Source organism: Ambystoma mexicanum, chromosome 3p, assembly GCF_040938575.1.
Source record: "Ambystoma mexicanum isolate Mex_15411 chromosome 3p, UKY_AmexF1_1, whole genome shotgun sequence".
In the NCBI taxonomy this organism is placed as follows: Eukaryota; Metazoa; Chordata; class Amphibia; order Caudata; family Ambystomatidae; genus Ambystoma; species Ambystoma mexicanum.
Genome location: NC_090925.1, coordinates 875,186,632 through 875,212,629, shown reverse-complemented (window position 1 = coordinate 875,212,629; position 25,998 = coordinate 875,186,632). Strand labels below are relative to the sequence as shown.

The following is a 25,998-nucleotide window of genomic DNA, read 5'->3' as shown; positions in this document are numbered from 1 at the left end:
ATGTACCTAGCATAGAACGGCAATACCTAGTGAACCTGTGTATCCAACACACTAGGCCTTTTAAAATGAGGCAGCAATACTTTGAGATAGATGGAGATGATGAATATACTCAAACATCAATAATCAGACTGACTCAGAAAGTTGGCAAAGTAAGTCTGTTTTAATATCAATTATCTAAAACAGGAAGTACAACGAACATCAACGAACATCCCCTCGATCTTCTCTCTCAGCGAGTTTCATAAAAAAAGCAGGTTATATAGCAAAAACACATCAGCATTGACGTCAATCTACGTGACAAACTTACCACCACTTTACTATTTATGTATAGGTGTACATTAAATATGAGCTCAAGACGGTTTAATATGTATTTTAATATTACATTTAAAAAAAAAAATACAGTATTTTGAAATGATTTCCTGTTTTCTGTAGGGTTGGTCCGTGGTGTGGATTAGGGGGCCTTTTACTTCCTTCTCCTTGTCAGACTATGTCCCTTTGATTTAACATAGCTATATTCCACTGGCATGACCTCTGTTTAAATACTGTTTGTTGCTTCCCCTCTGCCAGCGAAGAAGGGGTAACTCATCCATTGTTTTATTATTAAACTTACCACCACTATCATATACCTATATCCATTACAGATCTGCAGCATATCAACATAATCAATATGTAAGTGCTGAAAAGGACCATTAGGTAGAGGGATAACTCCTCTGACTGTTCGCAGCATGTGCCCAGCAGTAAACCTTTGACATACGATACTATTTACTACATAAAAAGCAACGTGTTCTAACAAATTTGGTACAAACCAATCCTCCACAATAATTGCTGCAAGGCTTTGCCTAGTGACATGCGCAGGGTAGTGTAGCTGTTCCAATGCCACCCTTAATAAGGCTACAGTCATCATTGGTTTACCAGTGCTTTCCTGTCGCCACAATGCCTTGGAAGGGGATAAAGAACACCCCCTCTGCGTCCACAGGTCTTTTTGATCCTGTGGTGTTCCACCTTGTTCTTCCATCAATTGTGTTCTCGATAAATGATTTAAACGTTCATTCACAATCATCATCACCACCATTCTTTCTTTCACATCAGGCATATCAAAGCTCATTATGTCAGGTGAATATGCAACTCTTTTTGCCTCTTCATCTGCGGCTTGGTTTCGCATGAAACAAAGTCTGTTCTTTTAGTGTGCGCTGAGCACTTATCTACCACAATGGCTACTGTGAGTTGTAGTGATTCAATAAGTCTGTCCAATAAGGCGACATGCTGCACTGGAGTACCATCCACTCTGAGGTAGCCCCTCCTTTTCCAATGTACTAGCCCTAAGTGTACTGTTAATATCACGTAGGCGGAGTCACTGTACACTGTTACTTCCTGGGGTGCGTGTCTCTCGAGTGTGACAATCAGCGTCACTAATTCTGCAGCCTGTGCTGAAAAGTAAGACGGTAGTCGTACACTTATCATTACTTCGAATTCCTCATTAGCCCTGTGTTTTACCACAGCGGCACCTGAATATCTTTGTCCATCAGTTTCATAGATATTTGAAGAACCACCAATAGAGAGAATCTACTCCGCTGCTAGAGCATTTTCCTTCAGCCTTGGGATCTCATCATAAAAATCTTCATAATCCGAGCAATCATGTTCCTGTTCATTCTCTGCCAGTGGTTCAGCTAAAAACGTGACAAGATTCACCGTTTTATATCTAACTATTTGAATCACTGGATTTTATATGACTGCCTCATAGGCAGAAGCGCTTTGAGATGTCAGCGTACCTTTAGGTTTTTCCAAAACAGCAAATAACGCATGTTCAACAAATAACATCATGGAACACCCCATTACTATGCTGGCAGACTTCTCAATAGCGAATGTAGCGGCTGCCAAACACTGTTCGCAAGGGAAGTGACCCCGCATTACTGGGTCTAAAATCCCACTGTAATATGGTAGAGGCGTGTACCCCAACATGGTTCCCTGTGTGAGCACTGCTGTCATGACTGTATCATTCGTCTGCGAGAATAAAAATAATTCCTCAGAATATTTAGGAATCCCTAGAACTGGAGCTGTGCAAATTGCCTTTTTAACTCATCAAACCCATCCTACATTTCTTTAGTCCATACAATCTATTCTTGATTCTGTTGCGCTTTTTCAGACCCTGCAACAATGGTCTCATATAACAACTATAATCAAATATCCATGTTCTAACATAATTGCACAGTCCTAAAAACTGTTGCATTTGGTTTATTGTGTATGGTTTTGGTGTCTTCAAAATTGCCTCAGCCCTTTCTGGTGTAACTTTCTTACCTTCATGCGAGATTAACTGACCTATGTATAACACTTCATCCTGGCAATACTGCAGTTTCTCTTTGTCTACTTTATATTCCTTCTTTGCTAGAATAATCATTAGCTGAACTGAGTAACATCTACACTCTTCTTCTGATGTGCTGCAGACTAAAATATCATCTACTTACTGCAGCACAACACTTGGCAAATCAATATTGCTCAAGTCCATCTGTAGAAAATTGATGGAGACTCACAGTACCCCTGAGTTAATCTTGAGCTTTTTAACTTAGTCTGACAGAATGTAAATGACATCAGATCTTGAGAATCTTTATGCAACGGGATTGAGAAAAATTAATTTTCAAGTCAATCACAGTAAAATATCACACCTCAACAAGGATACTACATAAGATCATCGCTGGATTAGGAACTATAGGAAACTCTGCCTCTACAATCTTATTAATTGGGCACATGTCTTGCACTAAATGCCACGACCCCCTGGTACTCTCTGACGTCACTAAGAAGCCCTGATCCATCATGGCGGATATCGTCTTAAAAATACCTTCATCTGCCTCTGGAGACGTGGGATACTACCTTGCTCGAGGTAAGATTACTCCTGGCTTCAATTGACTTCTGCAACCCCCTTCAATAGGCCTACTTCATAGGGGCCTGTGGTCCATGAAGGAACTGGCACTTTCGCCATATCTTCATCAAAACATGTGGGGCGTTGTACTATCAGCATTTTTTGTGAAACCTCGCGTCTTTCTGCCTTAACCCAATATGTGATACTTATTTTAAACACTATTTTGTCATCTGATGGGTGGTCTCTGAACAGCTCCTCATCAGTGACGTCAGTCAATCTGAAACCCTCCCCAATAGCAATCACTTTGCTCCATGATCTGCCATTATCATCAACTCCTGTAAGCATAGCTAAATCGCCTCGCACTATAGTGCTTGTAGTTCCAAGGGAAATACTTGTCCCCCCTCTTCATCCATAGGTATCTGCGAACTGAACAAAAATTAATCAGGTATTCTCACAGTTTTTCCCACTAAACCAGGTAGCCATGTTAACAAAATGTATACCCCATAGTGAAAGACGTCTGGTTCTAATGGTACTCCTCATCTGGCTATTTGTCCTGTAAATGCCATGATAAATGTGCTCATATTTAAATAATGTATTCCTGGTGTTGAACACACTATGCCTTCATCGGAAAAAGAAATCGTCATGTTTAGTTTTGTCATTAATTCTTGGCCCAGTATATTAACTGGTGTCTGTCTTGAATACAACAATGGGACAGACATATCACATTCTCCTATATAGACTGGCAATTTCTCAATAAAAGGGAACTCTACTTGTAGCTCCCGAGAAAACTTGAGCATTCATGGCATTTCCTGATAATAAAAATCTTCCCTCCCATAAACATGAGTGTGTAGCACCCTTGTCTAATAAAAAAGAAAAAGATTTGTCTCCTAAAATGGCATCAACCCTTGGTTCCTCTTGATGATTGGGAGTCACAGATACTACTGAACACATCAAGTCACCCAGAGAGCTGTCCTATTGTGGATACATACTTATTCCTGTGTCCGTGAAAGGATTCCCACCCTTGATAGTGACACCCCCTATCCTAGGAGTCAGTAACTGTCCTGTGTTTTTGCACTCTGCTGTATCTGCATGGGTGCATGCTGTGACTGCCCTTGTGCCAGATTCAATGGTGCTTGCTGTGGTTGCAAAGCCTGTTGTATTCTTGGTGCTTGTGCTTGATGCACTGTCTGATCTTGGGCAAATCCGTCCCTACTTTGTGAGCTATTTGCAGGCAGATAAGCGGTCACCCATCACGAGAACTGCCCATTCTGTACATACCCTTGCTCCCACATGTTTGCGCTATGTGCACTGTCATTCTGCATGTCCAACATACTGGAGGGATGATTCTAATTTGTTCTCCTTGTATGCCCTGATTATCATTCTGCACAGGCTAAAAACCACCTTGGTTATTCTGAAAGTTTCTTTGATTATTCTGGAAGCCCCTTCCGTGGAAGCCTCCCCTACCTCTTGGTATGAATCCATTATTTACCTGATCAAACTGCTGTTGGTCATTCACCTGTGGCATGCCTGCTACTTGCTGTTATCCTGGCCCTTCTCCACTAGTTAACATCACCCCTTCTATGGCATATTTTGCCAATTTCTTCTGCACTAACTTAGATTCCACAATCTTCCTAGCATCATCTTCCTTTCGATTTTTCTCCTACAACAGTCGGCAATGATGCACAATGGTCAGCTGTATTTCTGGCCACGGTTTTGCCTCCAGACCCAACAGCTTCTTGAGCTGTCTCTGCACTTGGTCTGACAGACCCTGACATAATATATGATAGAATACAGGTATAGATTTCCCCCACAGCTCCCTCATTTCCAAAGACCATTCCTCTTGAAAATTCTGAATATAAGCAAGAGGATCCTCCCCTTCCTGCATCTTTCATGCCATTATAGCTCCCATATCTCACGTATCCGGATACTGTACTCGTAGCGCTTTCCAGACTGCCACTCTGCAATTATTAAACGGGTCTCCATCTTGCGCTGTGTTCTGTGCAGTGACACTTGCGTATCCTGCTCTCGACCAAATGTCATCAGCCTTCTCTCCAAGTATAGCGGCTAGAAGACCTTTAATGTCTCCTATGGCAAACGTGTTTCCTCCTGTCATTTTCTCTAATTCATGTATCCATTTCCCACCACCGGAAGTTAAACTGGGGAGTTGACATCTCAAATGATCCTTATCCATCTGTGGCCAAGGTATATACTGTGGTCTGGCCCCTCCGTTCTCTAACAAGGGAAACTGTAAAACCCCAAAATCGCATTCATCCCACATCGTCTGCCTGTCCATAGCAGGGACAATGGTTCCGCACCACCTTCTTCCTCGTAGTGACCTTAGTCTGCTCACATAAGGTGGTGAGGCCCCCCTCACACTATGGGATCACCCTTTAGGTCAATCTGGCTGCGCCAGGGGCTCTAGCGTCCTCGATTTAGGTAGGTCCATATCTGACCCTCTTACTTCCCTATATGTCGGAGAACACCCCTCAAGACCATATGCACTAGCTCCCTCCTCCCCACGGAAGGTTTCTCTTTCTTAATCTGACATATCTTGTTCCCAACTAGTGTGGCTGCCTTCTTTCTCATCTCTATTTAACGTTAGTTTGTCCAAAGACAAAGCTCTATGCTCGAGGCTAAACAAGTCTTTTCCCTTGCCTCGTGACTGGGTTCCCTCAAATTGATCATCTTTTCCTTTATTTTTTTATTCATTTTTTGTCCTCATCTCCTGATACACTTTTCGATCCTATCTCCAATAGATCCTATATCAAAATGATCTTCTAAGTCTATCCTAGACGGTCCTGTCATTGGTTCTTGCATTGGGAAGACCTCTTCTATGTCCTCCCATGCCACTACTGGATTTGGTTCCATTAATTCTTTCTCCATGCGATCAATGTTGCAGGCTCTGTGCCTTCTCTTTCGTTCCATTTCTTCATCACACTCTCTCTGTTTCTTTTCTTCCTCCCTAACCCTTTCTTCTTCCTGTCTTTTCACTTCTCTTCTTTCATTGGCCCCACACACTTCTTTGTCTCTTCATCTTTGTATCCTTTTATCTCTTAATTTCTGCTCTTCCTCTTTTTCTTTCTTATTTTCTAGCCTGTCTTGTTCTTCAATTGTGTTCTGCCTGTTGTCATACTTTCTTTGCTCCTCTGCTCTCTCCTGTTTTTTCAACTGTTCATCTTCTTTTAGCCTCATCTTCTTTCAATCGTTTTTCTTGTTCTCTGGCTTTTTTATCTTGCTCGTCCTGGTCTTGCTTTTGCCTTACTTCCTCTATGCTCTTTCCATCAAGTATGAGCAACATCTCACCGCCCATCAATTCATTCTGTATGAGCACCACCTCGTCAGCTTTATCTTTCTCTCCTTTCCATCACTTTATCTACCGCCCTGTATCTCGGGACATGCTTGGTCGGTCACTTCTCTCCTTGTTCCGTGGGACTTTAGAGATCACATCTTTTTCTGGAGTCTTCTGTAGGCTCTCGTCGCTGCAACATGCAGTTGGCTCAGATGTCGGATTACTATATCCTATCGCAGCCTTAAGCTCTCTCAAAGGATACACTCCATCATCTTTTGTACTATCGCCATTTACAGGCGTGGTATGGGGAGCAGAAGGCTCATCACCCCTTCCTTACACTGGTTAAGCATTCAGTCTTCAGGAGGTGGGTATGCCCATTCCTCCTGGTACATCTTCCAAAGCTCTAAGCTTTTCTAGCTTCTTTCCTTTGTATGCTGCGTGCAAGTATGAATGCATGTATATCATTTTATATAGCGCCGGCCGCCCAAAGGAATCAGGGCGCTTTGACAAGACAAACACAAAGCTATCAGAAAGACCTCCTGTAACTGACTAAGTAAACTGAGACAGTAGCTGGGAACTCCTTAGTTACCTGAACAGGTGATTCTTCAGGAGTTTTCTAAATTTTAAATGATTACCTTCCATTCCCATAATCGTTGGAAGTGTATTCCACAGCTGAGCTGCCAGCACTACAAAAGATTACTTCCTTGTTTCTTCTATATTTCACTTCTTTACCACACATATTTTATACAATATACAGACAGACAGACAAACTGACAGACTGGCCGGCCCACATATATCTTCGTCAATGCTCCTTGTGACTTACTCTCGCCCCTAATAATAACTCAGATCGGATTATGAATTGTCCTTTTTAACGATCCTTGATCGTTCATAGCCTAGATACATCCACTTGGACTCTAGGACAATTCCTTCTAGATGTCCTTGACAATGGATTCCGGATTTATAGATCACTACTTGACTATAAACCTTAAACTTTGATGCTCTTCGTTGTTAAACTAAACATATCCCAACCAACCCTCTGTTATTCTTTCCATATTATCCCTTTATCACTTTCCCCACTCAGTGCCCATTCATTATTTGCCCTCTCTCTCAGTCTACTCACCATTCGTGTTTTTGACTTCCGACCCTCTGGATCGTCTGCTTCCTCCTCAACCAGCTGCTTCAGCCTTTGGTGTGCTCAGTTTCCTGTACAAACAGGGAAGGGATTCTGTGAAAGAGGGACCCGTCCCACCTATCTCTTTAGTGACTTGCAAGTTTTACAAATGGCTGCTATCTCTCAGGGATGTTCACTTTCCTCCAGCTAAATGCCGGAAGACATTTGATATTTTCGTGACCCTCAAAGCCTACTTGATTGATGGATCTGAACCATCACCTCTGCTACCACGTGAGCCTGTGTATCCAACACACTAGGCCCTTTAAGATGAGGCAACAATACTTTGAGATAGATGGAGATGCAGAATATACTCAAACATCATTAATCAGACTGACTCAAGAAGTTGGCAAAGTAAGTCTGTTTTAATATCAATTATTGAAAACAGGGAGTACAACGAACATCAACGAACATCTGCTAAATCTTCTCAGCCCGTTTCATTAAAAGAGCAGGTATTATAGCAAAAACTCATCATCTTAGAAGTCAATCTACGTGACAAACTACAAAAACCTACTTGGCAAAGTGATTGCCTTAAAGGGAACATCTAGGTTTACATTCCATACTTGTGTGGGAAAGTGATTGGGTCTCTAACATCAAGTGGAGCAACTAAGCCCTCCTTTAGTGTAAGTCACTATGAACGTCATCAAATACACAAAATCCCATTGGTTGTACAAACTATAGGGATCTTTATTACATGTCCCTCTGCAATTGATTGGCGCTCTTCTGTACGATTCCACACACGCTAGCAGCACGCAGGCTGGCATCCAGGTGCTGGTGGGCTGGTCATAACCATAGCTTCCCACGAATTAGCCTGGCATCTATCATCACTACTGCAGTCTACCTGTCAATTAGCCCTTTGATCACTGGCCTTGGAACTGTTCTCTGTGCCTGAGAATAAGAAGGACCATAGGCACACTTGTCTCTTGGTTTCGATACAGCTCAACCCATTATCCGACCGTGTGACTGCAGACCATGTTTCAGAGCTTTTCTGTATTTTAAATACCATTAAATGATGAACCTCTGACATCTTTAATGTTCCTGTTCCTCACCTTAGACTGGAGTTTGTTCTTTTCATGCGTGTTGTAGCTAGTGCATGAACATTCAAGCTGACGGTGGCCTTGACTTCCTGGTGTTGGGCCAGCCAAGCCTTTCTCAAACTCACCTCCATTATTAAGTTTCGATTTCTAACTGTGACACACTGAAAAAGCCTTTTTATTTACTGGGTCGAACACTGCTAAAGTGCGTTGTGGAATCATCCATAGTCATTACATTCCTATGCATATACGTTGGCGCATTGCCACAATCTAGTCACTACGTAGCTAGCCTTTAAGAATACTTTTTCTACTTGCGTCAATGCATCTGTACAATTGTAAAATGATTTGAAGTTTTCTTCATTGTTTCTGTAGCATGAGCATCTTGATCTCGAGCCCGAAAATGTTGCTCATCTTTAATACCTCCTCCTTAGATCTTCATAGAATGTTTATGTTCTCTCGTCTCTGCATCTCTTCTGGGTGCGTCAGTCCTGCTTCGCATGACGTCACCAGTCCACTCTTTTGCTCTGTTTTCTTAATTCTTTCGGGATTTCATTCAAATGGCCATCATATTGTTGTGAATACATATATGTCTTTCTCAATAGGTACCTTGCTTCCAGGATTCTTTTCGATATAGGTATTTTCACTGGTACTGCTCTTGTCTCACACTCTGGCTCCCAACATATAGGCAGCATGGCGGCAGAGCTTGGAGTGGGGGTACTTGGCTCCACCTCTACACTAGCATGATGTGAATATGTAACTGTTGAGGGGAATACATGGCATTTGATTAGAGTATCTGCAAACCAAGTCAATACCTGAATATGTGTGCCTGAAAACATAGACATACAAAGGCAATACATGATATCACAAAAAAGAAACACAATGTACAAAAACCCACACATGTTTGCTTTGAAAATGATTTTCTTTCTTGTCTCTATTCTGCAGCTCTTTTGTCAGTGTCAATTTTCAAGGGTCACAGCAACCTTTCAAATACCACACAGGTGGTTTTAACACTCACCCTGCATTGGTCAACTAAAGTGGTGGAATGTGAAGCGTAAATAAACTCTGCCTCTTCCCTGCATAGAGTCAGCTCCTATGCACAAATCACACAAAGGGATTTCCCACACTGAACGTCAGGGGAAGGAACAAGAAAGGTCAAGGAACCCTAAAATGGCAAATAAAGAAGACAGGGGCCATTTTGGTAAAATGAGCATCCATGGGTGCCTTTACCGGGGCTGTGCAAATAGCCTGCAGTAAAGGTGCACAGAATTAATAAAAAGGTTCACTGCCACAAGCCATTAAAGGTAAGTTTGTCCTTGCAACATACATGTTACATTTAATGAGAAAGTGGATGCTCAGTATAAGGTGGGGGGTGCGCGTCTCACCTAATAACATGTAAAAGGGATCCAAAGATCCTTTCTACCCTTTGGATCTGTAGTTCTCACAAGGTTAGCCAGAGGAAGTTTAAAAGGAGAGCCCCTAGGGCAATCAAGCAACAATAGGCACTTATTGGCAAAAAGAAGTCAGAGAGGATAACTTCTAAAAAAGCACTATGGAGAGTCTTAGAAATTACACCCATAAAAAGAATAAAAGATTCTGTGAGTGTAGAAAAAGGTTCCCACTCACAGAGGTATAAGGAAAAACCGAGGCAAGGAACGACAAGGACCACTTTGCCACGTAACTATCTTGCAGAGGACTTCAGCTCTACCCTTTTCAAGCTTATCACTAAATTTAGTTTAGTTTAGTTTAGTTTAGTTTATTCATTTTTATTGCGCACCAGACCCGAAGGTATGAGGGCGCAGGAGCAACAAGGTTATTCAAAACTTGGTTACAGGTTTTTATACATTACAGTAATTACAAAGGGCAGTGTAAGGCACACAGTTTACACATATACAGGTAAGGCAGAAAGTTTACAAATTTACAGATAAGGCAAAAAAGGTTTACAGATTTACAAATGACCATAATTTACATGGTGTACAGCGGTGAGGTGGGCTGGATATTATTAGTGGTCATTGTTCTTTATCCAATGGATATGGTTGCGTCTGAAATGTGTGTAGATTTGGTGTGTCCTTAGGGAGGGTGGTAGGGAGTTCCAGTGTTGGGCAGCTTTCACCTGGAAGCTGTTGTCACCCGTTTTGGTACGTTTGAACCTGGGGACTGTGAGCAGGTTTGTGTTGGAAGTTCTGGTTGGTCTATTAGAGGTGTATTTGCTTATTCTATCGACTAGGTAGCGGGGGCAGCGTTGTTGAGGCATTTGTGTGTTAGTGGGGCTACTTTGAGCAAGATTTTATCCGTGGTGTTGAGCCAGTTATGGGTTCTCCTAGTGTTAGAGATGTGTTCTCTCTTAGGGATGCTGAGCGCTGCTCTGAGAGCGTTGTTTCGTAGCGTCTGTATTTTGTTAATTACCTGCTTGCTATCTCCTACGTAGAGGGCATTACAGTAGTCCAGTTTTGATAATATAAGGGCTCTGGCTAACGTAATGCCGCTCTGGGTGGATAAGAAGGGTTTGGCTGCTCTTATAAGCTTACGCATGTAGGCCGTGGAGGATGCCATAGAGCTAACCTGTTTCTGGAAGGAGAGGGAGGAGTCGATGTATATTCCTAAAGTTTTCACTTCTTTGGCTACCTTGATCGGGTTCCCGTCTATAATGAAGCTGGTGTAGTTGTGGTCCAATTTGGTTAGGTTGGATGTGGAACCAAGGATGATGAGTTCAGTCTTGTCATCATTCAGGCATAGACTGTGAGAAGCCATCCATGCCTGGATGATGAGGTACACCTTGTTCCCCAAGGCCAAATCATGGTTGCAATCTCCCGTCAACGGGATGAGGATCTGTGTATCATCAGCGTAGTTAGTGTAGGTGATACCCAGACCATCTAGATCATCAAACAGGGGCTTTAATACCACTTACTATGTGTAACCACACCCCCTTTTCAGCCTTGCTACAAATTTGGAATGTGCGCGCACCAGCACGTGCGCACTGAGGCAAGGAGAGACAAGGACCACTTTGCCACTTCGCCACAGCGTTGTGTGCTCCTGTGACTTTCTGTTAGTCCCATTGCCCTTCTGCCTAGTAGTGATTAACTCTGGTGTCTACGTCTGCTTTGGTTTTTGCTCCTTCAGACACCAATAGATGATTCACTTTGTATGCCGACATGCTTCTACACACTAAAACAAACATGCCGGTGTCTGTAACAATGCTGTAGAATATGTGCGCGGCCGTGGGTGATCGAAACATCGTGAGATGTACATCGCATAAGGTAATTGTACTCACCCCCGCTGCTCCTATTCGTCCGCAGCATTTTGTAATTTTTTTTCTGACAAATCTGGTCGAGATTTGCCAAACATCACCAAAGTAAGGCAATCTCATGGCGTCTGCAATCTATGTCCTGAAGCAGTTAATATGCCCAGCGCCATGTGTAAACCGGTTAGTCTGTCTCGCGCAGACTCCAAATCCCTATCTCTACCAGTATCAGATGAAACCTTGTTAGGAACCACCTTGACACTTCCTCGAGTAAACCCTCTGAATTTCCCACACAGGGTGTAGTGGATGAGAGTCCCAATACTATTTATTTCATTCCAAACATTTCAATCCACGCGAGTGATAGTGAGTTGTCCGGTAATCTGGAAATTATATCTACCTCCACTCTAGGTTCGTATAGTTCGAGGGACATTACAGCTCTTTTAATGTCCTATGTTTAGCCCACGCCGCGTAAGTGAGCACTATTACAGGAACCATCAAAATATCCTGTGCAACCGTCAATGCTCGAAATAACCTTGGCAGCGGTTAACTTAACCATATCCAGTTTATTTAAACTTTTTGAATCTCTGGATGCTAAGATCACGTTACAGACGTAACAAATACAGCAGATTCATGACTGGATCGCTGATGGAATAAAGACAAAAGAGAACAAAGTTGGTGTAACACTCTGTCTCCCCATTTCTAACCCTCACCCAACTCATATGAACAGCGTACCTATATCTTCATTTATGATGACTCCTGTGGTCCCCTTATTTGATCATGTTATTTGCTTAGGCAAGGATTCAAGCGATAAAGGGGCGGGGGGGTCAGAGAAGCAAAGGAGTGATTCTTGAATAAGTGTAGAAAAGAACACACAAGACAATGTAACAATTCCTTCTACGGCGGAACCTTTTAACATTTTTCTAGACAGAAATGCACAAATAAAAAAGGCTCCTGCTTAGAAATCTAAAATTCCTCTTACTGGAGAGCATAAACAGAGACTAATCAAAAATATAATTCAGCTTTCGAATACAAGGTCAAAAAACCTGCTATTAAGCAAACAAAGATGGTCAGATTTCAGTCAACTCAAAATGCAAAACAATTAGAAAAGTCAAAGACAGTCAGAGTCTCAGCAAATCCGCATAATAAAGATTAAACCTTAATGTACATTCCCCTGAACGAATTAATCTCCGTAATTGAGGAGAATCGTGAATCATCTAATTCTTGTAACAACAGTAACCAAAACACTACCAATACGTGAAAAATCGACACCCCTAGAGTGAAATCTTTGACAAAAGAGCCATCTCAGACCACTAAAAAAAGGAAGCAAGGCAGGTAGACAAACATCCACATTATGAACACAGATGTAGCGACATCCGAAAAGCAGTTGATGCCTATCTTGACGCCCAATTCAAAAATAAACATCCGACCATTAACCAAGTTTCAAAAAATTTGGAGTGTCTCATAAAACCATCAAATGGCTTAGAGAAGATATTTAAACAGGATCAAATGCAGACAAATGAACATAGAACCATGTGTGCTTCCCCTCGAAGGAGTCCTCACATGATTATTCCAAGTATGGAGCCAGCAAAAACACATGACAATATCAACTCTAGTGAAAGTAACCACATGCATAAATGCTCTTTACCTAAAACTAGTCTTTTTAAAAGACTTTCTTTGATGATGAAATGTCGATCATTACCATATTCACAGTATGATTTATCTCGTGCAAGTGTTTTGAATGTATTTGCTGAAATACCAGCGTTAGAAGACCTGATCGCGGTCGATATAGATCAAGTCGAATTTCGAAGCAATGAGGACCTATCCATAGTTCGCCTTGGATCCCTTCCAAGGTCATGTTAAATGCACCATGGACATCCAAGATGGATATATTCAGACTTGGCTTTATCATTGCACAAGACCCACACTCAAATGGAAAACAGTCGCAACACACATCTGTTAAAGTGAATTGTGCTCAATGTACACACAGCATCAATTATCAGTGAATCAGGAAAAGTTTAAAGCATAACATCCACTGGTTAACATCCAAAACATATGAGTTTGGTCTCTTGGAACACTCGAGGGCATGCTCATTTACAATCTCACACAGAAAATAGCAAAATTATTTTGTTACAAGCTAAGATTGCCCAGAAAGTTAGACCTACCTCAGGGCTCTTAGTAACAGTCAAGAAAAGTGTGGGCCTGTCAATTGAATACTGGGCTGCTCCAAATAACTTCTTGCTAATGGTTAAAATTGGATGTCAAGAACACAGCATAGCCCTGATAAACATCTACAGGAACCCAGCTGGTATCAATGATGATACATTTTATTGAGCCCTTTCTCAACTTTTGGATCTAGCATTGGTCACGCCTGATATTACTTCCATTATTTTATTGGGCGACATACATTTAAACTGTCTAGAAACACCCCAGAGATCCAAAGCACATGACGTCAATAGATGGATTGAGTTCATGGTCGAAAGGAATTTAAGACTAGCCAATGGGTCTCTACCGGATGATGTTCCCCCTCAGTACACCTGGTGTCGTGGACAGTCAAGCAATATTCTTGACTGTATATATGTAGATAACCAATTGTTTAACGAAGTAGACAGCTTTAAAATAATAAAACAAAGTCATAGCGATCATCATATGCTGACTATGGCCCTCATTCCGAGTTTGGAGGTAAGGGAAAAACGATGCCTGTAAAGGAATACCGGCATCCCTTACCGCTACGGGCAATTCTGACCAACTAGAACGTTATTAACGGCACCGTAAAGTACGATGCCGTTAATAGCGGGCTCGGCACGCTCGCGACCCACAATGCCGGCATTAGCGCCATGCCGTAAACCGGAGTAGATCAGAAGTGAGGCGGACATGCAAAATAACGGCCTCATGAAGGTGGAAATAGTGCCTACCGGCATGGTGTGAATACCGGCAGCGCCGACTTGCCGTAAAGAGCCCTGACCAGTATTCCCAACTGCCACAGGTGCACACAATAAGCACAGGTGGAGGCAATGGAGTCAGGCCCAGTACAAAAGGAGCACACCCACACACCGCCACCACAGAGGAGACGCAGGAGGAGAAGGAGGGTGAGACAGGCCCAGCATGCCCCACCAGTGCAGCCACCGTTACCATGCCGGCAGCCCCCAATCATTTGCAAGCCCACAATCCCTTGCATCAGACCCACTCCCTTCAACCTAACCCCTGAGCAGATCCCCACCCTGTACCGTGTGGACCGGGACACCATCACCACTATAGTGGACCTGATACACAACGACATAGTGAGCCTCATTGAAATACGCACCACCATCCCCCCTCTACTGAAGGTAGTGTCTGTGCTCCACTTCCTTGCCACAGACACCTATAAGCACACAGTGGGGCACATGCATGGCATATCACAACCCTTATTTTCCCGGATCTTGAACCAAGTGCTGGATGCCCTCCTCAAGCACACAAGGGACTACATATCCCTACCACGGACTCCCCAGGAGATTTTTGATACAAAAGTTGCCTTCCATGCACTGGCATACAGGTGATAGTGGCTATCCCTTGAAGCTGTGGCTCCTCACCCCAGTCCGAAACCCACAGAACAGGCATGAGGAGAACTACAATCATTCCCATACCCATACACGTGTGGTCATCGAACAAACCTTTGGCCTGTTGAAGTCACGATTTCGCTGCCACAGCCGGTTGGGTGGGGCACTCGTCTACAAGCATGAGAAGGTGGCCAAGATCACCATGGCATGTGTAATGCTGCACAATATGTGCATCCGCTGGAATGTGCCCCTGCCCCCTGACATAGAACTGCTACCACCTGATGATGATGAGGGGGAGGAGGAAGATGTGGCAGGACCTCATCACGGTGCCGATGCACAGGAGGGACGTGCTGTGCAGCAGTCATTGATCGCACAATATTTCTGACACACTTGTCAGCAGAGGGTGACATAATGTTTGGACATAGGGCATTGGGTGTGGGGGTAAATGTACAGTATGCACTGTGAATGATTAAATGACACATGTGCAATGATGAATGTCCACTCAGGTCTTCTGTTTCACACAACTGGTGTATTGAATGTAACAATATTAACATAAGTGTCAAAACCCTCCACCACCCTCACCCTTCACCCCCCTCCTACTCTCCCCACAACTCCCCCACACACCCTCATCCCCCTCACCCTCCCCCTACAACTCCCCCACACACCCTCACCTCTATCCCCCTCCCCCTACAACTCCCCCACACAAGTCCCATTGAGTCAACGATGCCTACATGAGGCTGCCATTGCATTCACTCTGCACTCCCAGAGCCAGGGGGTGGCATGTCCCATCGGCGCAGTGCATGGACCAACCGGCGGAGCGGGCTGGTTTGGGTTGAACTGCTGTAGGATGGTGTGACCTCCTGCTGAGGCGGTGGGGCGGGACAACCTGCCTGCAAGGCATCAGCAATGTGCCCTAGCACCTGCCAGAGGGCCGAGACCTCCTCGCAGAGGCAGTTGGTGTTGTCTGTGAAGGACCGGCCCAGTGCTGACAACTCTGTACGCCACTCAAGTGTGGCCTGACGGCTGTCCTCTACAAATTCCCGGATGAGTGCAGTGAGCACGTCGGCCCGCTGTGGTCCTGCGGCTGCACCTGTGGGTGTGCTGGGTATGTGGCTGGCATGCCCAGCCTGCTCATCCTCCCCAACACTGGATACTGGACTGATTGGTCCCTGGGTGTCGTCATGCGCAAAATGCTCTGGGGTTAATGGTATCGCTCGTAGATACCTGGGGGGATGCAATATGGGTTGGGTTGTGGACCACATCCAATGTATCATCCTCAATGGTGCCCCAGATATCATCCTGGCTGTCTTCCACTGTGAGGGGTGTCATGGCTGCCACCTCCCCAGCCACACTGGACTCCTCTGAATGGGGTGTCTGACAGGTGTCTCCAGGCAGAACAGTGGGTGGGGGTGGGGCTAGTGTGCCCTCCACAGGCCTTGGTAGTGCAGGTGCTATGTGTCCCTGCGGTGGCTTGCTTGCTGGGACATGGCGCCCCCTGGCTTGTCCCCTGGAAGTAGACATACGGTTGCTGTCCTCCTGGGACTTCTTACTGGGTGTGGCCTGTGCAGAGGTGGTGTCCTGCTCTCCGCTGTCATGCTCACTGCCTGTGGGGGTGGAAGAGTGGGACGGCATGAATGATATTTGGATAGGCATCATACATACATTGGGACAATTGCTCATCCACACAATTGTGGGTAATAGGCATTTGTGTTGGGAAGGGCACATCATTTCATACATGGGTGGTGAATGCAGCCATATGTCCCTGTCACTCATGTTGGCCAGGAACAGTGCTGTCTGACATGCTCACTATTTTGGTTATGCACGCTGTGTGCCTCGTGGAATTTCCTACTTTGTGTGGTATGTGTCATGTACGATATGTCCTTGCAGCAGGCATCAGCATGTGTCTCACTTGCTTCGGCATACTTTACATGGAGTGTGTGTGTGGCCGACCATGGCGTGACTCTTTGGACAGACATTGGCATTGACTTTCATCAGATTTGGCTTAGCAGTGTTTACTTTGGACACTCACCTCCATCAGCAGATGTCGTGACGCCACACTCCATTCCTCCTACGCTTTCAATCGACTCAGGGCCAATCATGCTTGCACATGTGTCCTCCCATGGGGTGAGCTTTATGGGAGAACTTGGTCCTCCTCTGGTTTCCATGGCCTGGGTGCGATTTACTGATAATATGTTGCGCACCCTTAGGCGCAGATCATCCCACCGCTTACGACAATCCTTAACCGTGCGGGGTGTGTTGCCCACTGCACTAACCTTCTGGGCAACAAGTGCCCAGATCTCTTTTTTATGCAGGACTGCCTCCCTCCTCATGTTGCTGCTGAAGACTGTGCCTCAATGCTCATGTAAAGTGTCTACAAGCATCTGCAGTTCGTCCTGGGAAAATCTCTCCTTTCGGAGGCGGGCAGATCCCTTCTTTAGAGCTTTAGGCATTCTTGGCTTGTAAGGGGTACTTTTCAGGAGATCAGCAGTCTCCCAGGGGTCCTGTGTGCTGAGGATGGAAATGGATTGTGTTTTTCAAGATGGCTGCTGTGTTCCTTCCCGTTCCTGTGCGATGACGCTATTTCCGGTTCCGCTATTTAGCGGTGACTGTAAATAGCGGTGTCCGCTGATTACGGTCTTCGCTATTTATGGCCACCGCTAATGAAGCATTGCACTATGTCGGAAGTGTAATCTGCACCTAGCTTCATGCCGCTAAGGGCTTTTTGGGAGCCTTTTGTGGCATGGCGCTAGGTACCTTACCGGCCTGGTGCAAAGCTCGTGCCCGCGAAGTCGTAATAGTCCTTTATTAGCGGACTGGTGCCAGAACAGACACGCTATTTGCAGCATGCCGGTAAGGGACGTTATTTACCTCCAAACTCAGAATGAGGGCCAATGTCATGGATATGGGAGACAGAAAACCCTTTCGATCTACCACAATGGTCTCTAGAGTCCTTAATAGTCAACAATTCTGGAACTCGATTTCCCTGGTCAGAACAAAACCTACAAATGTTTAATTCTGATCTGCATGAACAATTAATGCATAAAGATAATTCTTCCTACTTGATAGTGTTGAACAGATACAAACACAATATGACGAAAGGGCTTGCACAATGTTTTTACCTTAAACATCAATTTGATCCTGTGTTACAAAATCATAAAACAGAATACAGGTGCCCGAGAAAGGCCATTTCAAAACTCCCAAGCAGCGAGCAACAAAGACTATTTGCACAAGCCAAACGTAGATTTAGAAATTGGAGCAGAGGTAGAGTAGCTCTGGGATAGCTCTAGGATAGCGAGAATATGCTACACCCATTAAAGAGCAAAAACACAGCACAAACGTGGACCCTGATTAATGACACAGAATACAATAGACAAAACAGCTGCCAAATTAATGGGGTAATGGAATGGCAATGGTTAAACCATTTCACTGGGTTATATGCCGATTCTGAATTTGATGGTGATTGTTAGACAAGATTTAATAATTAAATCTAGTCGATTGAGAGCAGTTGGTCCAGAAGGCCTGAGCAACAGCATGTTCAAAGCTCACCCAAAACACAGGGCCCTGATCCTGGAACTAATGTTTAAAATGATCGTACTAAATCGAAATATACCAACTTCTATCGTTCTATACCTTATAATTACAGTCCAATAGCGTTATTAGACGCTCCTGGAAAGATCTTCACGCGTATTGTTTTAAGAGACTTTAATGCATTGACTGAATCGTGCCAAAAACGTGATCCAAATTAGACTGGCTTTCTAGCCGGCATGTGAACAGCAATTAACCTTTTGACCTTAAGTGCAATAAAAACTGAAGTGCAAGCAGATAAAAAGCCCATTTATTTTGCCTTTATAGATTTCAACTCGGCATTTGATTCAGTATCCCAAAAACGCTTAATGGCCAAGTTATCCAATGCAGGCTGCCCCGCAACCATAAGTGATATCATATTTGTGTTACATTCTAACACCTCCATACAAATTAGACTCACCTTCCATGGACTTTTGTCTACAACAATCAAGACAGCAAAAGGTCTTAAGCAGGGGTGTATTCTTGCGTCTGCTCTATTCAGCTTTTTCATTCATGACATTAATAGTGCGTTTGAATGCAGATACAGAGACGTTCCAAAATGGAATGGACAACCTGTTGCTGCATTATTATATGTCAATGACCTAGTCCTCATCTCTAAATCCACAATTGGACTCAAGGCTCTGCTCAACACACTCACACAATACATTGAAAAACATCAATTGAGAATAACATCTGAGAAAACAAAAATATGAATGTATTCCCCAAATACCAATTGTCGCAATAAAATGAACTGGACAATTAAGAATGCTAATATAGAGATAGTATGTGAATATACTTACTTGTGCATGAGCTTTTACATAGAACTACAGAATAAGTGTCATTAACAGCAGCTACAACAGAAAATAGTGGCAGCTGTATCGCGAACAAAAATCATGCTCAAAAGATATGGTAAATTCTCTATATCACCCGCTTGCACCTATTACACGCAGCAAAAATGCACCCCTTTCTTGCTATGTGGGATGAAAACCATGAAACACTTACCGAATTAGTTTTTTGACAAACTGGAAGCGAAATATTGGCGACAGGTTCTCCAGCTCCCACAGTGTGTGCCATTTTCATGGGTATGTTATGAGTTGGGACTGATATCTTTGAGTGCAGTATATCATTGGCGCTTATGCGCCCTATTCAGAAAGTGTCTCATGTCAAATAACACTAGAACTCTTTTAACCACAGTCTCTGTATACATGTTCAGTTCCAATCATATGTTCCCTAAAGATTGGACAAAAACTATCTGCAGTCTATTAGCCATGGCAGACATCACTATAAATCTTCTTCTCTCAAACCCAGATAGGGCAAAGCAAAAATTGTATCTAACAGATTGGATAGAGACCAAAAGACTTTGCCTACAGTACAAAAACTGTAATTACACCTGTTTTATTAACAAACGGTTTTGAATAATGACACCATATCTGGTCAAAAGTTAATCACCTGCTATTAGATCTGCAATCATGAGCGCAAGATTTAATTTATGGTCCACTCGACCAGTATTAGCTGATCGAAGAATCATAAAAGTCAGCGAGAACATTTGTTGTTTTTGTCATGACCAATCCACACAATAAATGTTATACCATCTAATCATACAATGTCCTAGTTTGGTGTCCATTAGGAAGATCTATTTTGCCAATTACTATCAATATCTTTATGATGTGATGCCAGATTTGAAGTGGCAGATTATAGTCGCTGCTCGGTCTAAGGGCATCAATATAGCCACTGTGAATTTTTTGTCTGCTCTTGAACTACAAAAGATAGACGATGTATAATTGGATATAGTAACATCAATAAGTTAAATATGCAGCCATGGATGATTGTGTCTTGAAGTCATGAACATGTCTATGTATATTATCTGTTAGATCATATGGGCAAAGTTTAAATTATTAAACATGGCAGACTGTGAACTCTCGCTGTCTTCTGCATTATGAAATGTGAGAAATGAATTGAATTTCAAAACATGACTAATCTTTTGTTTTAGTCACATTGAGAGAATAACTTGACCAAACAGACTAATTTTGTATGTAAATTTTCTTTTTTCTTCTTTTTTTATCCTTTTCTTCTTTTTCTTTATATGAATGTAAATTGTAAACCAAATTGTATATGATTATAAATATTTACAGTATGCAAAGACAAGAATTTGTATATTTTTATTCTCATGTATTTTTTAAGTTGTTGTAGCCCATATTGAAAGGTTGAATAATTGACCTAAATCAATACAAACAAATTAAAAAAGGAAAAATAATCCACCAGTAAAAGCAAAATGTTATGGGGTTGACCCAGGTCAGGAGGATTTATCATTACTAACTGAAAACCTTGCCTAACAATCACCATCTCAAATTCCAACGTCTCGTCATCCCCTTCTTCGAGTGCCATCAAATGCCATCACTTAACCCCCCTTTTGCTTACTGGTTCTTATGCTTGTCATTGTCTAGTTACAGTCCCCTCTCCCCTCAGATGCCTTTTTAAAAAGCCTAAGGCTGAATCCTATTATCAGGGGTTAATGCACCTACTGTAGACATCTGTGTACACCTGAAAATCATACCTTTCATTGTGTCTCATGCCTGCAGGAGGTGGATGCAGTTGATTTGAAATAGTGGACTAGTATTGACACACACACACGCAGACACACACACACACACACAATTGGGCTGCATAATACTACAATCTGTGTGGAAAAACAACATGTGCCGATACTCTGATTTTCTGATATATTGGGGTATTCTTTGGGTGCTATAATACATGTGACATTATATCTGCTCCTTGCACTGAATTCCTGTTAACACAAGCTGTGCCAAAGCCAACAACATTGACATTTTCTAGGCACTGCCATCATGTCACAAGGCCTAGTAGGAACGGTATTGTTTTCTTTCTCCCTTGTCCTCCCACCCCATGTGTTTGTCTTGTGGCGACTTGCACACAATTTGTTGTATAGGTACCTTACAAATATCCAATAAATAAAATAAAGTATGCCAGGTATTCACATCATGTGTAATCTCATGACCATGTAGCACTATAAGGGCAGTGCCTGGCAAATGCTTACACAAAAACCAAAACGTTTGCTTTGCCGACCTTGTTTATAGTTTGGGTTACAACTGATTGAATTTGGGTTACAACTAATATTGTTATTTTGTTTACTATTTGTGAACGGCATGGGGTGGTAATGTAGTTTGTGTGACATAGTATTTTGGTTTTAAATGAATGGAGTCAGTGTAACATGCCCAATAATTTCAGTGATTATTGCAGTGTGCACTGCATAGTACTATACATGTTTTTATATGCTATGCATTTTGCTCACTTCAGATTTATTTTTTATTTTTGCCTATATGAGTATATTGTGTGTTAACATATTTATCTTCTTAGTGTAATTACAATGTGTGATATTGATTGTATGGTTTGCATAAACTGTATATCAATCGCTTTCAATAAACTTGAATCTTGATCAGGGGAACATTCACAGTGCTTAGCCATAGGGGGGACTGAAAGGACACTCTTCATCACATGGGGAATAATATTGCAGAAATATAAACTTTAAATAAAATAAAGATTTGCAGATATTCGCCATCGCCTTTTCAAACTATATAGTGTTTAGCTCTGTCTTTCCTTTCAGCATGGGATTACTCCAATGCATCTGTTGCAATGTTTGACCAGATGGTTCTTTTCAGGTCTCTTGCTATGCCTCAGGGTTCCCGTAAGGGTTTAATTTCTACAAGGGGATATACTGCTGACCCTACATTTACAGAACTGATATCTAAGCTGTATTTGTTTTCCTTACAGGCACCACTTGGACCAGTGAAATAGTGGATTTGATTCTTAATGATGGTGATTTGGAAAAAGCCAATCGAGATCCCATCTACATGCGTGTCCCTTTCCTGGAGTTTGCGGTCCCAGGAGTTCCAACAGGTAGGTCCTGAACCTGATTGAAGACACAGTCATTCTCTGCTGATGATACTTAGAGTTTTACAAGAAATGTATCTAAGTAATTTTTCAAAACTTTGCTTAAAAATCTGGGAGACTTTTTAAAACTGTTGTTTATACTATTCTGAAGTAAACGGCAAATAATTTCTTAACAATTCTTCATACTTTCTAATATATTTGGCATCTTTTTTATAAATACTTTAGTATGAAATTCTACATAGTTGAGTGCTCTTTCTAAAGAACTCTGAAATTCTTATGAATTTATCCATCATTTAATCCATTTCTACTCATTTGTCTAAAGTCTTCCACATGCATTCTGCCAAAGAATGAGTTCATCATGCACCCTTTTTCTATAGACATGTGAGCTCATTTTTTAAAGAGTTGAATGCATTTATTTGGAACAATTCTTCACTATTTTTGTCTACAATTACTAAAGAATTCATTGCAATTTTTCTAAAGATTGCTGAAAAGAATTTTCAAGGAATTAAGCACATTTTTTAAATTAATTCTGTAAATTTTTCTAAAGAAAACTTCACAATTTTCTGACTAAATATGCATTTCCTAAGTTATTCACTCTTTCTTAAACTATTTTACAGATAAATGCTACAGACCCTTCTAAAGATTCCTTACACACATGTGATACTGATGTTTGTACACAGTTTTTATAGATTGTTAATGTTAATTTGTCTTGTAACGCTCTGGAGGGTCTGCAAAGGAAGGAGGGTTGCAGGGTTTGCTAGTTGGATTGAGAGGGAGGACAGCAAGAGAGCTTTGATTGTGCTGTTGGCAGCTTCAGTTCAGAGAAACCGATCACTGGGCGTTGGTGTGTTTTTGGTGAGAAGCCATCATGACTTGTTTACATGTCAGTGTTGTGAAGTACATGCAGTTTGTGGTGCAGTAGACGAGTGGTTGTGTTTAATTCAGAGTTTCAGGGTGTGTATGCAGAAAGGTGAGTTTTTAGTAAGGTTGTTTAGTGGCAATACATTTCCTGCACCCAACAATCCTTCCAAATGTGATACATTTCCCACCCCAAGAGTTCATTTAAGTGCAATGCCTTTCCCAGTTCAGGATTATGTCTGTTCTTTTATCTATGTCCGTTGCGTTCAGGGTGGTGATTGATGGCTTTGAGCAGCCTAGTTTTTCATCCAGGTCACTGCATTTCACGATTCACCAGTTTTTTTCCAGATTGAGGGGTTACTTTGGGGCTTGTTGGATGTTTTGATGGTATTTGGACAAAAGAACAGTATAATGAGGTGGTTGCAGCAAGATATGTGGATTTGAGGCGCTGTTGTGGTCAGATTTCTATTGGCAAAGATTGTATCTAGGGTGTGGCCCACTGTGTGCGTGGCTCCTTTCACCATGTGTCCTAGTTGTATTGTCTCAAGCTGTTTAGTTAGTGTTTTCTGAGAGGTTGCATTCTCTTCTTCGAACCATATGTCAAAGTCGCAGAGAATGATAGGGTTTGTTTAATGACCATGTTAGTGACTGCTTCTACAAACGTGTCTAGCAAGGTTGCGTCGTAGGCCAGGGGCCTATAGATGAGTTTGACTGTGAAGTTTGTTTGCAGTTCTGAAGTCACAGCAGGACAAGGAATTCACAGTTTGGGATGTTCAGCGGATCGGCTGTTCTTATTTGTAGATGTTCCACAGTCAGTTCTCCTCCTATTTTTCCTTTTCTGTTTGCTGCATCCTTACCCAAAATCTGAAAAGGATAGTGCCTGCAGTACTCTGCCTGCAAATCTGCCATGCCCAGCACACATTTGAAGGATGGGTAGGTATTATACTCACATCCAGAAAACGGAAATCAAGGCTCCATCTTCTTTCTTGTACTCTCGTGAGTTTTCTGGTGTAACACTTGTTCTTGTGTGATTTTGGCTGAAAACAGAATAGTTCAAAAAGTGTTAGACATACAGTGTATTACTGAGTGATGCAAACGTCAGTACCAAAGGCCTCATGACTTATGTCCCCATAAATAACGAAAAAGGAATTCTTGGCTGCATTTTGCATCAATCCCACATTCACCAACACCCTTTATATGCCTAGGTTTATGTTCCTAAGTGTTCATTACCCTCTACACCCCGTACCTCTCCTTAGAGATGCACATTCCAACAATTAGCACTATTATATAGATTTTTATATAATGCCCCACAGTTGCTCTTCCTTCACTATTCTGATCATAAGGCTTAAAATGTCGTTTCTTACCAGATTGACCAGAACAATGGCTTGACAGACTTGTCCAGTGCTGCTGTTTCAATGGCAAAAGAGTTGGGCAGTGGAATTAAATGGTGCATGCCTGTCTTCATTGAAGGCAAAGAATCTGACTGGAATGCAGTTTGCTGCTTAGGTGACCGTAAACCACAGAGGAGGGCTGTGAGTGTTCAATGGCAACAGATCAAGACACATAACTCTGGTTGTGGAGCTGCAGGTGTTTGGCAGAGAAGAGACTGCCAGTATGCCAGGTGCTGTGTTGATGTCATAGAACACCTGCTGTGATGCAGATGGTGCCTGGCTGGTTTTAACCTAAGACACTGACTGGGTGTGTCTCATCATTGCTTGGTTGACTATGAATCAAGATGATGCTGACAGCGTGGCAGATGCTATTTTGATGACAGAACTCTAGCAGCTGGTGACTGGCTTAAAAGGGAGATGCTGCTTAGATGGGCCATCATTGCTTAATGGACTAGATATCTTGAAGAGGCAGGCAGGATAGCAAATGTTTTCATGACACAAAACTCTGTGACTTTGGTACAGTATGTTGCTGACTTGGCAAGAAGATGCTGATGGAGGCTACTCATTCCCTGGGTGTCTGGAAATATAGAGACTGGGAGTTTGGAAGATGCTTTTGGCTGTGCTGCTAGTAGTGCATGTCTGCCTTCACAGGAACACACTGATTGGATGTCTCGCTGTTGCTTGGATTGAAAATCAGTAGGAGGCTGGCAGTGAGGCAGATGCTGCCATTTTGAGGCCACACATGGCTGGCTGTAAGTCTGTATGGTTCCTTTCTTACTTGGGATTTTTCGGATTTAATGTTCCATTGTTGCTTAGCACACTGGTAAACAATACGATGCTGACAAAACTCAACAATGTTTTGATGGTATACACAGAAACTGTTGTAGTGCATCAGCGATGTAGCATGGGTGACTTTATGGTGAGAAGAGGCTGGTAGTCCAGGATGGTAGCAGATGGTTTTGAAGACTGTATGGGCTTCATTCCGAGATTGGAGGCAGCCATGGCGCTAATAGCGCCATGGCTGCCTCCAATAACGGTACAGAGTCCGCCCTCATTCAATGGGGACTTACCGGTCTAGTCGGACCTTTGCAGGACCGGAAAGTCCCCATTGAAAATACCATTCCCCATTCCCATTTGAGCCCCCATAGGGCTCAAATGGGAATGGG

At 42.7% G+C, this 25,998-nt stretch overlaps 1 protein-coding gene across 1 annotated transcript in view; it reads left to right on the top strand.

Annotated features, from left to right (window-relative positions):
• The window catches only part of LOC138581044 (sulfotransferase 1 family member D1-like), a 169,616-nt gene that overhangs the window by 117,311 nt on the left and 26,307 nt on the right, over positions 1–25,998 (top strand). The window contains exon 3 of the mRNA XM_069652072.1: positions 22,464–22,589. Within this exon, the coding sequence (XP_069508173.1) occupies positions 22,464–22,589 (126 nt within the window). The remainder of the gene's footprint in view (positions 1–22,463; positions 22,590–25,998) is intronic.